This window comes from Mustela lutreola, chromosome 17, assembly GCF_030435805.1.
Source record: "Mustela lutreola isolate mMusLut2 chromosome 17, mMusLut2.pri, whole genome shotgun sequence".
Lineage (NCBI taxonomy): Eukaryota > Metazoa > Chordata > Mammalia > Carnivora > Mustelidae > Mustela > Mustela lutreola.
Window position 1 is genome coordinate 2471895 of NC_081306.1, and position 15490 is coordinate 2487384.

Consider the following 15490-nt stretch of genomic DNA (forward strand, 5'->3'; position numbering starts at 1 on the left):
GTTTGTGGAAAGATAACTTGTTAGTAGAGAGCAAGAGATTGAAAAAGCACCCCACGGGGACAGTTGTTTCATTAGTGGTTTGGGAGAGGAGAAGGAAACTGGTACTGGTTGAGCACTTCCTAGCAGTTCTTTGGGCAGCGAATGCTGTTCTGAGTTGAGCGCAAGAAAATGGGGCCCCAGTGGACTTTATCCAAGGCCTTCGATCTGCTAAGTGGCCGGACCGAGTTTCAGACCCAGAATGGTCTAGAAGTAAAAGAGCTAACGCTTAACGTAGTGTTTAGTGTGTTGCCCGGCTGCTACGTGGAGTCAGTCAGTGGAGTACGTCCGTGGAGGCTGTTGCTGTCCTTAGTCTCCTAGATCAGAGACCGAAGCACCGGAGGTCCGGTTGTCGGGTTTCACCCACCTCACGCGGTAGCACAGGCTGGGTGCCGGCATCCTGGCTGGCTCCAGAATGCGCGCTTCTGCCCCTGCCGGCACTAGCCGGCTTGTCCCTGACCCGTGTCCTTCTCCTTTGGGCCCTTCGGCAGGATGCGCTTGAGCTCGAGAACTACAACAAGTACTTAGTCGTGCATGTCAGTTGGTACACAACGCAGAACTTGGCTTTCGGAGCGCTCCGAGGTGACTGGGTTTCATCTGCTTCTTTTCTTAGCTCCTTCGCACACACAGGGCGGTCCTAGGAGGGCTGGTGTCATGACCGACGTCCACCGGCGGTTCCTGCAGTTGCTGATGACTCACGGCGTGCTGGAGGAGTGGGACGTTCGGCGGCTGCAGAAGCACTGCTATCGGGTCCATGACCGTGAGTATCGTCTCCTGGCTCATGAGGGCCCCAGAGCCGTGCGCTCAGGGACAAGGCGGCCAAGTGGTACGCCCCACTTGCGCAGTCTCAACACCAGCCCGGGTTGTGTTTCTCATCTCATCTTCAACCCTTTCCTTTTTATTTTTTTACGTAAATCTGACAGTTAGCCCAGGGGGTGGGAATTTGGACTTTGAACCCGAATAGTTGGCACTTACGCCAAGGCGCCAGCATCTTCTCCAGCCTGAGTGTCTTCATCTCTCTAGTGAGGACAGTTCATTGTCCTTGACACCATAGTGGGGCGTCAAGGTGAGACAAGGTGCATACAAAGTGCCAGGACCCGCAGAAGCTGCTCATTTGGCTGTCGGTGCTAAGAGGGCTGCTTTGCACAGTGGGTCAGAGTGTAGCCTGGAACTCAGCCAGACCCGGAGACTGTGCCGCCCTGCCCTGGCTGGCTGTGGGCATTTGGAGCATCTTCTCAGTGGGCTGCTGAGACAGGAGGTAAGATAAGACACACGAAGCATTCAGAGACCAGGCCCGGCTGAGCTGTCAGTAATAGGAGGTCATGGCAGAAACAATAGGACCAGTGCTGGCAGGTCGGGGAAATCAGTATTGGTAGCTTGGGCTTAGTTGAGTATCAGTATGGGTAGATCCCTGTTGAGTGACAATGTGGGTAAATTCTACTTACTTTTTTTTTAAAAAAGATTTTATTTATTTATTTGACAGACAGAGATCACAGGGAGGCAGAGAGGCAGGCAGAGAGAGAGGAGGAAGCAGGCTCCCTGCAGAGCAGAGAGCCCGATGTGGGACTCGATCCCAGGACCCTGAGATCATGACCTGAGCCGAAGGCAGTGGCTTTAACCCACTGAGCCACCCAGGCGCCCCTAAATTCTACTTACTGTATGATGTCTCTGCGTTAAGCTTTTTGTAAAACTTCACGATGTTTTTTTACAGACCTTACTTAAGAGAGAGAGCGTGGGATGGGCCAGAGGAGGGGAGCGGGAGAGGGAGAAGCAGGCGCCCTGCTGAGCAGGAAGCTCGATCCCAGGACCCTGGGATCATGGCCTGAGCCGAAGGCCACCCAGGAGGCCCAGCTTTAACGATACTTATTGTTCATGAATACATACAACTGCATGTAAAAAACATGAGTGGACCAGAAGGATATGGAACACACTTGTGAAGCGCTCGGCTTTGGGGAGAAATCAGAGCACACTGTCATCTTTACCATAAGTTGTTCTTTTATTCAAGAAAAGACTTGAAGCAAACGAGGCATTCGTAGTGTGGTCTGATGATTGCCGCTGCCCGTGAGCGGGAATACAGGTGTTCATTTATATGCTGTGCTTTTGTTTTTCTGTGCTTTCAACTCTCATAAGAAGAGGGGAAAGCACACAGAGGTGAGCCAGCCAGCAGGGGTGAGGAGAGGTGTGTGTGGGGCGCCAGGTTACAGGTGGCGGCCCTTGAGAAGAGGGGCTGCGGTGGAGAAGCCCCATTGGCGGCCCGGCGCTTCCCTCCAGTACGGAAGCCTGCGGAACCTTGTTTGATCCCAGGTGTCCAAACTCCGTGGACCTAGCCCTGACCGACTTCGGGAAACCCCTGACAGGAACATGCGATGTGTGGGAACAGATGGCACCAAAAGATGTGTGGGTTTACAGATCAGAAAGAGCCCACAGTATGTGCAGCAGAGTAATGGGGTTTCTTTCATACTTAATGCTGGGGACAGTGCGGATGTCTGGAAGAGCTTGAAACAGGAACGGGACATGATTAGTGCTGTGTCGGGAAACCGTCCTTCTGGTGAAAACATATCTGCTCTACTTGCGTGCACTGGCGTGGATAGAGGTCTTTGGTCAGGGCCTCCTTTATGGGAAAAGAGTCTTACACCTGCCAGGCTAGCTGCCCCTGCTCCTTGAAAAGCACTACAGCACTTTCAGCCTCCCCCTCAGAATGCTCCAGTGCAGGGCATCAGGGTGTTTTTCTTAGTCTGTGATCTACGTGGCCGCTCAGTCCTGCTCCCTTTCAGTTTCTCATGTAAGTCCTAAATGCGGGCTTTCCTGCTAATGCGGAAGTCTCATAGCTCACTGCAAGGAGCCGCATGGTGCCTTAGTACTAAGAATGAAAGTGTTTTTGCCTTTGCTTGACCTTTAAAGTTATTATGACCTAATTTAGGAAAGTCCTGTAGAATATATCTAGGAATTAATTGATTCCTCACACTTTACGTGCTGTATCTGTGCATCAAGATAGCAAGGTACGGTTATGGCTAGGGTGATCAGGATAGAGTTGGAGGTTGTTTTCCCCTACCCTTCATCTAAAAATAAAAAGGCTTTTTCTCAAGCATTATTGTTATTTTAGAGATTTTAAAATGAGAAGTGATGGAAAGAAATGATCTCAAATTAAGTAAGTACTTCAAAGACCTAACAGCATCAGTCTGTCTCTGGAAGAGACGCCCAGGACAGTCCCCTTTTACCAACTGCGAATGTCTTCAGCTTCTAAGAGAATTATGAAACAGAGGAGTAATTGAGTCTGTCGTTATTCTGATTGCAGTTTGCCAGGGCCTTTTGTCCAGCTTCTCGAACATGCTTTCTGTTCTGGGCTCCGGTTCCAGCAACTCTTATCGTCATGAAGCTGGAAGCAAATTCCCCAGGTCTCTGGGCTAGTGAGAGTTTAGGTTTTGTTGTGACAGGCTGGTCTAAAGCCTTAGGCCTGGGCTCTCTGAGTGGCACTGAGGGCCTGTGTGCTCTCTCGGAGGGCACCCGAGGTGGTGAGCCGGAGCCTGTGAGCGTGCCTGCGGTCCTCATCTTGCTGTGGCCTCATGGGGGCCAGGCTCTTGTGCTGGGGATTGGGGACACTGAGACAAAACTTTTTTGCTTTGCCTTGGGTTTCATGAATCCTGCAGGCACAGAATCCTGTGATTCTCATCTAAGCAAATCCCAGCAGGGCCTTTTGTCGAAATTGACAAACTGATTCTGAGTAATTAAAGTTAATTAAGAGCAACCTGATCTTGAGACGTATGATGTAGCTACCCTATCAAGACAGTGTGGTATTGGCATAAAGAGAAACTCCTAGATGAATGGAATGGAACAGAGAGTCTAGAAATAAACCCATACATGGACAGCTAAGTTTTGACAGAAATGTAAAGGCGGTTCAATAGAATCTTTTCAAAAAATGATGCTGGAATTATTGGATACACTTTCTTATTTTTATTTTATTTTTTATTTGACATTTATTTGTCAGGGAGAGAGAGCATGAGTGAGTGCAAGCAGGGGGAGTGGCAGGCAGAGGGAGAAGCAGGCCTTGCTGAACAAGGAGCCCCTGCGGGACTGGATCCCAGGACCCTGAGGTTAGGCCCTGAGCTGAAGGCAGACACTTTACCAACTGAGCTACCCAGGCGTCCCTTTTTTTTTTAAGATTTTATTTTTAAGCAATTTCTATACCCAACTAGGGGCTTCAGCTCACAACCCTGAGATCAAGAGTTGTGTGCTCTACCAACCAGAAGTGCCCCGGACACCTCATATTTTAAAAAATGAACCTCAAACCATGCTTTGCACCATATACAAAAATTAACTTGAAATGAATCATAGACCTCAATGTAAAACCCAGAGCTATAACACTTCTAGAAGGAAATGTAGGAGAAAACCTTTGTGACCTTAGGTTAAGCAAAGATTTCTTTGATGCAACACAAAGATGTGATTCATAAAAGCTGATGAACCGGACGTCAGAATGAGACACTTCCCTCCCTCCCCCCCTTTCTTCTCTTTTTCTTTCTCATTTTCTTTTTCTTTTTCTCTTTTCCTGTCTTCCTTTGTATTAACATATAATGTATTATTTGCCCCAGGGGAACAGGTCTGTGTATTATCAGGCTTACACATTTCACAGCACTCACCATAGCACAGACCCTCCCCAGTGTCCATAACCCGCCCCCCGGCCTCTCCCCCCACCCCCAGCAACCCTCAGTTTATTTCCTGAGATTAAGAGTCTCATGTGGTTTGTCTCTCTCCTGATCCCATCTTGTTTCATTTTTTCCCTCCCTACCCCCCACCACCCCCAGCCTTGCCTCTCAGATTCCTCCTATTAGAGAGATCATATAATAATTGTCTTTCTCTCACTGATTTATTTCGCTCAGCATAATGCCCTCTAGTTCCTTCCATGTCATTGCAAATGGTAAGATTTTGTTTCTTTTGATGGCTGCATAGTATTCCATTGTATATATGGACCACATTCTCTTTATCCATACATCTGTTGATGCACATCTAGGTTCTTTCCATAGTTTGGCTATTGTGGACATTGCTGCTATAAACATTCGGGTGCACGTGCCGCTTCAAATCACTACATTTGTATCTTTGGGGTAAATACCCAGTAGTGCGATTGCGGGGTCATAGGGTAGCTCTATTTTCAACATTTTGAGGAACCTCCATGCTGTTTTCCAGAGTGGCTGCACCAGCTTGCATTCCCACCAACAGTGTAGGAGGGTTCCCCTTTCTCCGCATCCTCGCCAGCATCTGTCATTTCCTGATTTGTTAATTTTAGCCATTCTGACTGGTGTGAGGTGGTATCTCATTGTGGTTTTGATTGGTATTTCCCTGATGCCGAGTGATGTGGATCACTTTTTCATGTGTCTGTTGGCCATCTGGATGTCTTCTTTGCAGAAATGTCTGTTCATGTCTTCTGCCCATTTCTTGATTGGATTATTTGTTCTTTGGCTGTTCAGTTTAATAAGTTCTTTATAGATTTTGGATGCTAGTCCTTTATCTGATATGTCATTTGCGAATATCTTCTCCCATTCTGTCAGTTGTCTTTTGGTTTTATTGACTGTTTCCTTTGCTCTGCAAAAGCTTTTGATCTTGATGAAGTCCCAATAGTTCATTTTTGCCCTAGCTTCCCTTGCCTTTGGTGATGTTTCTAGGAAGAAGTTGCTGTGGCTGAGGTGGAAGAGGTTGCTGCCTGTGTTCTCCTCGAGGATTTGGATGGATTCCTGTTTCACATTGAGGTCCTTCATCCATTTTGAGTCTATTTTTGTGTGTGGTGTAAGGAAATGGTCCAGTTTCATTTTTCTGCATGTGGCTATCAATTTTCCCAATACCATTTGTTGAGGAGACTGTCTTTTTTCCACTGGACATTCTCTTCCTGCTTTATTGAAGATTAGTTGGCCATAGAGTTGAGAGTCCATTTCTGGGCTCTCTATCTGTTCCATTAATCTGTGTGTCTGTTTTTGTGCTAGAACCATACTGTCTTGATGATGACAGCTTTGTAATAGAGTTTGAAGTCTGTGATTGTGTTGCCACCAATTTTGGTTTTCTTTTCAATATTTTCAATATTCCTCTGGCTATTGGGGGTCTTTTCTGGTTCCATATAAACTTTAGGACTATTTGTTCCATTTCTTTGAAAAAGACTGATGGTATTTTGATAGGGATTACATTAAATGTGTAGGTTGCTCTAGGTAGTGTAGACATTTTCACAATATTTGTTCTTCCAATCCATGAGCATAGAATGTTTTTACATTTCTTTGTTTCTTCCTCAGTTTTTTTCATGAGTATTTCATAGTTTTCTGAGTACAGATTCTTTGCCTCTTTGGTTAGGTTTATTCCTAGGTATCTTATGGTTTTGGGTGCAGTTGTTAATGGGATTGACTCCTTAATTTCTCTTTCTTCTGTCTTGCTGTTGGTGTATAGAAATGCAACTGATTTCTGTGCATTGATTTTTATATCCTGATACTTTAATGAATTCCTGAATGAGTTCTAGCAGTTTTGGGGTGGGGTCTTTTGGGTTTTCCACATAAAGTATCATGTCATCTGTAAAGAGTGGGAGTTTGACTTCTTCTTTGCGGATTCAGATGCCTTTTATTTCTCTTTGCCGTTTGATTGCTGAGGCTAGGACTTCTAGTACTATGTTGAATAGCAGTGGTGATAGTGGACATCCCTGCCATATTCCTGACTTTAGGAGAAAAGTCCTTAGTTTTTTCCCATTGAGAATGATACTCGCTGTGGGTTTTTCATAGATGGCTTTGATGATATTTAGGTATGTACCCTCTATCCCTAGCTGTGAAGAATTTTGGGCAAGAAAGGATGCTGTACTTTGTCAAATGCTTTTTCATTATCTATTGAGAGTGTCATATGGTTCTCGTTCTTTCTTTTATTAATGTATTGTATCCCATTGATTGATTTGCAGATGTTGAACTAATCTTGCAGCCCAAGAATAAATCCCACTTGGTCGTCGTGAATAATCCTTTTAATGTACTATTGGATCCTATCGGCTAGTATTTAGGTGAGAATTTTTGCATCTGTGTTCATCAAAGATATTGGTCTGTAATTCTCCTTTTTGATGGGGTCTTTGTCTGGTTTGGGCATCGAGCTAATGCTGGCCTCATAAAATGAGCTTGGAAGTTTTCCTTCCATTTCTATTTTTTGGAACAGTTTTAGGAGAATAGGTATGAATTCTTCTTTAAATGTTTGTTAGAATTCCCCTGGGAAGCCATCTGACCCTGGCCTCTTTATTGTTGGGAGATTTTTGATGATTGCTTCAATCTTCTTACTGGTTATGGGTCTGTTCAGGTTTTCTATTTCTTCCTGGTTCAGTTTTGGTAGTTTATATGTCTCTAGGAATGTATCCATTTCTTCCAGATTGTCAAATTTGCTGCCATATAGTTGCTCATAATATGTTCTTATAATTGTTTGTATTTCTTTGGTGTTGTTTGTGATCTCTCCTCTTTCATTCATGATTTCATTAATTTGGGTCCTTTCTCTTTTCTTTTTGATAAGTCCGGCCAGGGGTTTATAAATTTCATTAATTCTTTCAAAGAACCAGGTCCTAGTTTTGTTGATTTGTTCTACTGTTTTTTGTTTGTTTGTTTGTTTCTATTTCATTGATTTCTGCTTTGATTTTTATTCTTTCTCTTCTTCTTCTGGGTTTAGGCTTTCTTTGCTGTTTTTACTCCAGCTCCTTTAGGTGTAGGGTTAGGTTGTGTACTTGAGACCTTGTTTCTTGAGAAAGGCTTGTATGGCTATATACTTTCCTCTGAGGACTGCCTTAGCTGTGTCCCAAAGATTTTGAATAGTTGTGGTTTCATTTTGATTTGTTTCCATAAATTTTTTAAATTTGTTAATTTCCTGGTTGACCCATTCATCCTTTAGTAGGATGCTCTTTAGCCTTCATCTATTTGAGTTCTTTCCAATTTTCCTCTTGTAACTGCATTCTAGTTTCAGAGCACTGTGGTCTGAAATTACGCAGGGAATGATCCCAATCTTTTGGTACCAGTTGAGACCTGATTTATGACCCAGGATGTGATCTATTCTGGAGAATGTTCCATGTACCCTAGAGAGAAAATGTATTCTGTTGTTTTGGGATGGAATGTTCTAAAAATATCTTTGATGTCCATCTGGTCCATTGTGTCATTTAAAACCTTTATATCCTTGTTGATCTTTTGCTTTGATGGTCTGTCCATTTCAGTAAAGAGGAATGTTAAAGTTCCCTACTATTATTGTATTATTGTTGATGTGTTTCTTTGATTTTGTTACTAATTGGTTTATGTAGTTGGCTGCTCCCATGTTAGGGACATAGATATTTAAAATCGTTAGATCTTCTTGTTGGATAGACCCTTTAAGTATGATATAGTATCCTTCCTCATCTCTTATTGTAGTCTTTGGCTTAAAATCTAATTTATCTGATATAAAGATTGCCACCCCAGCTTCCTTTTGATGTCCATTAGCATGTAAATTGTTTTCCACCCCCTCACTTTAAATTTGGAGGTGTCTTTGGGTCTAAAATGAGTTTCTTATAGACAGCATATTGATGGGTCTTTTTTTTTTTTTTTTTTTTTTTAATCCATTCTGATACCCTATGTCTTTTGATTGGGCATTTAGCCCATTTGCATTTAAGGTAACGACTGAAAGATGTGAATTTAGTGCCATTGTATTGCCTGTAAGGGGACTGTTACAGTATATTATCTCTGTTCCTTTCTGGTCTGTTACTTTTAGGCTCTCTCCTTGCTTAGAAGACCCCTTTCAGTATTCCCTGTAGGGCTGGTTTGGTGTTTGCAAATTCTTTTAATTTTTGTTTGCCCTGGAGACGTTTTATCTCTGCTTCTATTTTCAATGACAGCCTAGCTGGATATAGTATTCTTGGCTGCATATTTTTCTCATTAGTGCTCTGAATATATCATGCCAATCCTTTCTGGCCTGCCCGGTCTCTGTGGATAGATCTGCTGTGAATCTAATATTTTTATCATTTTATGTTACAGACCTCTTGTCCCATGCTGCTTTCAGGATTTTCTCTTTGTCACTGAGGCTTGTAAGTCTAACTATTAGATGATGAAGTGTGGACCTATTTTTATTGATTTTGATGGGGTTCTCTGTGCCTGCTGGATTTTGATGCTTGTTCCCTTCACTAAATTAGGGAAATCATCTGTTATAATTCACTCCAACATACTTTCTGCCTCTCTCTCTCTTTCTTCTTCTTCTGTGACCCCATTATCCCAATATTGTTTTGTCTGATGTTATTACTTATCTCAGATTCTCCACTTCTGGTCCAGTAGTTGTTTGTCTCTCTTTGGCTCAGCTTCTTTAGTCTCCATCATTTGGTCTTCTATATCACTAATTTTCTCTTCTGCCTCATTTATCCTAGCAATAAGAGCCTCCATTTTTTATTACACCCCATTAATAGCTTTTTCAGTTTGAACTTGGTTAGATTTTTGTTCTTTTATTTCTCCAGAAAGGGATTCAGTTCTCTGATATCTTCCGTGCTTTTTTTCGAGCCCAGCTAGCACCTTGATAATTGTCATTTTGAACTCTAGTTCTGACATATCACTAATTTCTGTATTGGTTAGGTCCCTAGCCTTCAGTACTGACTCTTGTTCTTTTTTTTTGTGGTGAGTTTTTCCGCCTTGTCATTTTATCCAGGTAAGAACAGATGAATGAGAGAATGAAATACTAAAAGGGTAGCAACAACCCCAGAAAAATATACACCAAATCACAAGAGACCTGAATCCAGGGGGAGAAGGAAGGGGGGGGAGGGAAAAAAATATATATATTAAACTGGTGAAGAGAATAGAGTCACACACTTGATTTTGGGTGTATTTTGGTCTGTTAGAAAAAACTACCTCCCAAAATTTTAAAGAAGGAAAAACATATATAGACATAAAAATAAGGGTAAACATGATGAAAGGATGGAATATGACTGTAAAGATGAAAATTTTAAAAGATTCTAAAAATGGAATTGGTAAGAAGTTGTTTGAGAAGAAAAAAAAGAAGAGGAACGACTGTGATCAGGCTGGAGACTAGGCCGAAGCCACGTGCTAGATTTAGCGTATATTTTGATCTATTAAAAGAAATTGTATCCCAAAATTTGAAACACTTCTCTTTGAAATACACTGTTTATGGGGATAAGAAGACAAACAAGCTCCTGGGAGGAAATATTGCAAATCATGTATCCAATAAAGCGCTTGTATCCGAAATATATAGAGGGCTCCGCAGTTCAACAGTTAGAAAACATACAGCCAGAAAAACATGGGCAGAAGACTTGAACAGACACTTCACCAAAGAAGATCCACAGAGAGCCAATAAGTACCGGAAAAGTACTCAGCTTCAGTAGGGAAATGCAAACTAAAACTGCAGTGAGGGACATCGCAGCTGTACATGGGACATTCTGGGTACAGGTACAGGTACATGGAACATTCCATCCCAAAACAACAGAATACATTTTCTTTTCTAGGGCACATGGAGCATTCTCCATTTTTACATGGCTAAAATTGAAAAGATTGCATTATGAGTGTCAAGAAAATGGAGGAACTGGCACTCCATCTGTCAGAATCTAAAATGGTGTAGTCATTTTGAAAAAACATGGGCTCTTTCATGACATGGTCATTTCTGTTTCAAGTAGTCGTTTTTAGACTCAAGAGAAAGGAAGATACGTGTCCGCACAAAGGCTTACACCTAAATGTTCAGTGTAGCTTTGCTTGTAATGGCCGCTAACAGGAAACACCTAGCTGCCCATCAGCAGGCAAACTGATAAACAGGCTGCAGGACGATCTGGCTGATGGAATACTACTCAGCGGTGAAAAGGAATGAGCCGGTGCTACGTGCTCCTGGATCAGCGAATCTCAGGGTGATTATGTGCTGAGTGGAAGAAGTGAAGCAAAGGAGATTGCGTGTTGGAGGAATCCGGTAACATACACTCCTAGACAGCGTGTACTTGGGTGGAGTGACAGGTAAGGAAGCGTTGTGGGGGATGAGCGAGAGATTACAGAGTGGTGTGAGGGAACTTCCCAGGGGGCAATGGATAATGTTTGTGGCTTTGGCTATGGTGATGGTTTCAGGGTTGTATACATATGTCAGAACTGATGAACTCGTGCTGTTTAAATGGGCACAGTTCATTGTATGTCAGTTACAGCTTACCAAAGCTGTTTTTTAGAAAATCTGAATTTAAAACCACTTTGTTGCTTCGGAGCTGTATAACCTAGTTGCGAAGCAGGGCTGGAGATACCTGGCAGCCGGGGTTGTTTGTGAAGATTACAATCATAATGTGTGGAATGTGCTTAAAGCCTGTATTTGCCCAAGATGGTGAAACGTAGGGGATAATCAGGTTCACACAGTAGGTCTCATTCTCTCGGTCCAGTGGGGCCCTGCGCCATCTGTGTGGGCCTCTGAGAAAACAGATGTAGCATCCAGGAAATCCATCCTTTCTGTCCTGGATCCGGAATTTATCCGGGGGAGCATCTTCCTTGAAGTCTGACTCACAAGAGAGCTGGGAAGTAGTTTTGTGGTAGTCAAGCCATGGAAAGTTTCTTTGGTCCAGTTTCCTGGAAAACAGAACGAACATGGAAGCCTGAATTCTGAAGCCTTCACAAGTGGCCCAAATTCCTTTTGTCATGCAATGGTGTTGCCCAGTGTGGGGTTTGAGGGTGCCCCAAACGGGAGCCTGATTCTCAGTTGGCCCCTCTCTTTCATTTCTCGTGTGTGCTACTGAGCAGAAGCACAAGATCGCTACAGCCCACTAGCTGCACGGCAACAATTCTGAGTTCCTGGCTTTGTTAAAATGTTTTGGGGTCTGGTCCTTTGTTTTTTGATTGAACAGGTCGGGTTTTCAGGGAATCACCAGCCCCAGCCTCCCGGCACCCCAGCTGCTTCTCACGTCGGCTCCGGCCCCACCACTGCCAAATGTGCCTTCCGGGTCAGTGGCACATTCGCCGAGGGCTTTCCTTGCCTGATGCTCCTTGGGGGGCTTTTTAAACTTATTTTTTGTTTTGAAATAATTCCAAACTCACAGGAAAGCTGTAAGAATAGAGATCACTTGAGAGTTGCCTATTTGAAATTCCATCACCACTGAATTCTTTAGGGAATGTGCCCTTCTAGCAAAGGCATTCTCCTAAACTATCAGCTGTCATGGGATAACCATTCGAATCAGGACAGTGACACTGACATATGCCTCCCCTCTCATCCACAGAACCCACTGGGGTTTTCCAGTTGTCTCAGTACTACCTCTTCTAGCCAAAGATCCGCTGCTGGGCCGGACAGCACATTAGTTACATACGTTTCTTTAGGTGCCTTCCAATGGGAATCATTCCTCAGCCTTTTCCTTGACTTGTATGACCTTGACATTTTTGAAGATTACAGGTTAGTTGCTGAGTAAGACAGAGCTGGTAGAAATTTGATGTGAGTCACATCGGTAATTGGACTTTTCGGGGGGTGGGGGGGCATGTTAAAAGAGTTAGAAGGAAACAGGTTTAATTAATATCCCAAATAATATCATTTCAATCTACAACAAATAGGAAATAGGACTCGTGAGATCTTTTCCCATTTTCTAATATCTTATCTCCGACATCGAGGCTGGATTTGCACTTGGGGCATATCTGAATTTGGACGTGGCAGGTTGTGAACGCCAAGCTGCCACAGGCCGGCGCCTGCTGCTGTTGGGACGGCAGAGCTGCAGGCCGCCCCGCAGTTCAGCTGGTCTGCTGCTTCCTCCCGATTCTGTCATGGTTGTGCCTTTTACTTTTGCAGCAGTAACACAGAAGCGGTGTCCGTGTCCTCTCAGCCTCCTAGCTGGGGTCTGACGATGCTGGAGAAGCTGCTGTCTGCGCTGTGAGGTTACTCCTTCCTTGAGGTTACTCCTTCCTTGAAGGTTACTCCTTCAAGACAGAGTCGGTCGCTCATACCTGCTGGCTTCGCATCCAGTGGGGTTTCTCCCCGACATCGTTTATTTTGTAACGGCTGCCAGCTTGCTGTGGGCTTCTCTTCCAGATGCCCAGCGCTCACATTGTGTCATTCACGGTGCTTATTGTTACGTGTTCCTTTTGGCGGGTTCTTCTGGTGTCTTGGTCCCGAGGACAAACCCGGTAAAATAGCTCAAATTTTAGCTTTAAAAAAAAAAAAATGAAGATCGGACATGATTTCAGGGAGCAGAATAAATAAGACAGTGTTCAAGCAGAAAAACACACAAACCTATGGTTAACTGAAATGCACGTACCGAAAATAGATTGGTGAGCGCAGTAGGAGAGGAACACTGGGGTTTGACGGGTATTTTCCATGGTTTTCAGACCTTCTACCTGCCTTCCCATGGCTGTGTTTGTCCTGTCAGGGTGCAGGTCTCCATCTGCCCTGCCGTCTGGGGCCGAGTTAGGATCCCTGCATATCATTAGGTGACACGTGTTACCGGTGAGTCACCGTGCTGTGGTTGACACTTTGGTGTAGTGAGTGTTCCGTCCCATGTGTGGTCATGTTTGTAAGTGGCTTCTCTTTCCAGGGAGGACTCTGTGGTCATTCAAAGCTGGGTCCCAAGCCGTTTCCCCTGTTTTTAATGATTTCATTGCACATCTTCCCCCTCTGACTGGGAGGTACAGTTAATAAGCTGGCCACCGTCCAAGCCTGCTTGCCTTCCCACTTAATCAGCGGGGATTAGGGATGCGCCCATAACTGAAAAGTGGCAGGAAATTCGCGTGAAAAGTCACCTCTACAGTGTAACTGGGTGAATGTTTGGACATACAGAACTCCACAACAGGAGGCTGTTTTGTGCTTCGACAGGACTCTCTGGGCTCAGCATGCCCTGTAACCATGAGGAAGCAAATGCTACTTTCACATCTCTGGCTCCTGCGGGACTCAATGGGTGCAAATCCCAGCCCGCTGCGACTGTGGCGTAGCCCCCAGTGTGGGCCGGAGCTGGTGGCCGCTGCAGATTTCCGGAGCCGGGGCCTCTTGTTTCCCTTGCACTTCTAGGCGTGGACACCTTTGGTTTTGGATTGCATTTTGCACTGACTCCCAAGCACAAGGGAGGCTTTGTGTGGCCAGCGGAGGGCTGGGGAGGACAGAGGTTCCAGGCTGGGACTTGGAGAAGTTCTTTCAGTTTCTGAGTCCTAGCTTTCTGTTTTCAAAAGGACATCTTGCCTACCTCATGGGAAAGCCGGGAGGGTTAAACAGGGAAGCTTCTGGTGCGTGCCTGGTACAGAGTGCTTCCTGGTGCGCGCTCAGTGCGTGCTCCTCGCTGCTCCTTCCTTCCGTGTGACCCTTCCGTGTCATCTGACCCCACATCCTGGGGAGGAGATGTGGGGGTAGTGACTGTCAGAAGATTCGTAGTGCTGATACATAGTGTAATCCAGACCATGGGGCTGAATTTCTGGGGCTGGCATTTTCTCCTCAAATCCAGGAATAGTGGTCCCTACAGCCTAATGGAAGGGAGTCCCAAGTGTGGCTGTTGAGCTGGGGAGGGGCCTCGTGCGCAGGCAGGAGGCCCAGGTGATGGGAGTGTAGAGCGTGGCGGCGCATGTGGGATCACGAAGGAGTGTGGCTAAGGGTGACGGAGCCCCCATAGCTGTGCGGAGACGGGGTGCCAGGACCCAGCCCTGTTCTGGCTGTGTATGGGGGGCAGGGGTAGACCACTATGGCAGGCTTCCCAGGAGACCACGGGAAGCCAGCCCACATTCCAGGGCTGAGGCGAATTGGAGAAGGTGGCCAGAGTCTCCCCTCCTGGCACTGTATATGCACACACCATTCTGCCGGCTTGTCTGTGCCTCCCGGGAACAGGGCCCTGTGCTGAGTCTGGCACGTGGACCTAAGCAAAGAGCACCCGATGGGCCTAGGTGGGCTGCTGGTTGAGAGCTTGCTGTAGTGAGGGACGCAGGCCTCTCACTTGTGCATTGGCAGAGACACAGTGGCAGGGGGAAGAGGTGTGAGGTCAGCTGGCACTGCTTACCAGGAAGCAAGACGCCCCGCGGTTGGTTAGGGGAGCCCATTCGGCTTCCTGTGCCTGGCGCTAAGTTGGAAGCAGGAACCCAAAATTAGGGAAGCCATCAGTTACAAAGCACGTGCTGGCCTCTTGCACCAGTTACCACAGGGGCTGTTGTCGGGCCTCCGGAACTGGTGGCTAACGGTAGTGGTCTGACTTTCTAGAAGCCTGGCTCCCAGGCAGCGGGCTGGCTGCCGGGGTTGCTGACTGTAGATGAGGGGCTGCTTCTCTGGGCTGGCGGCTGCAGATGGTGGATTTGAGTTTTGTTCTTATGTGTGATCTCTGTCTGGCCTCTAGACCTCTTTTTCTTGCGCTTTGTTTTATTGCGCTTTCTAGATGTTGCCTTTTTTTTCCCAAACAGATCACAGGTTTGTGGCAACCCTGCATCAAGGAAGTCTGTCAGTGCCTTGTGCCTTTTTCCCCAGCAGCATACTTCATGTCTCTGTGTCACCTTCTGGTCAGTCTGGGCCATATGTCCAGCGTTCTCAGGATCAT

General features: G+C 45.5%; 1 protein-coding gene across 4 annotated transcripts in view; it reads left to right on the forward strand.

The window, feature by feature from the left end:
* The window catches only part of NSMCE1 (NSE1 homolog, SMC5-SMC6 complex component), a 74183-nt gene that overhangs the window by 44979 nt on the left and 13714 nt on the right, over positions 1-15490 (forward strand). For all 4 annotated transcript variants that reach the window (XM_059154848.1, XM_059154849.1, XM_059154846.1 and 1 more), the window contains one exon: positions 650-796. In XM_059154848.1, the coding sequence (XP_059010831.1) occupies positions 650-796 (147 nt within the window). The remainder of the gene's footprint in view (positions 1-649; positions 797-15490) is intronic.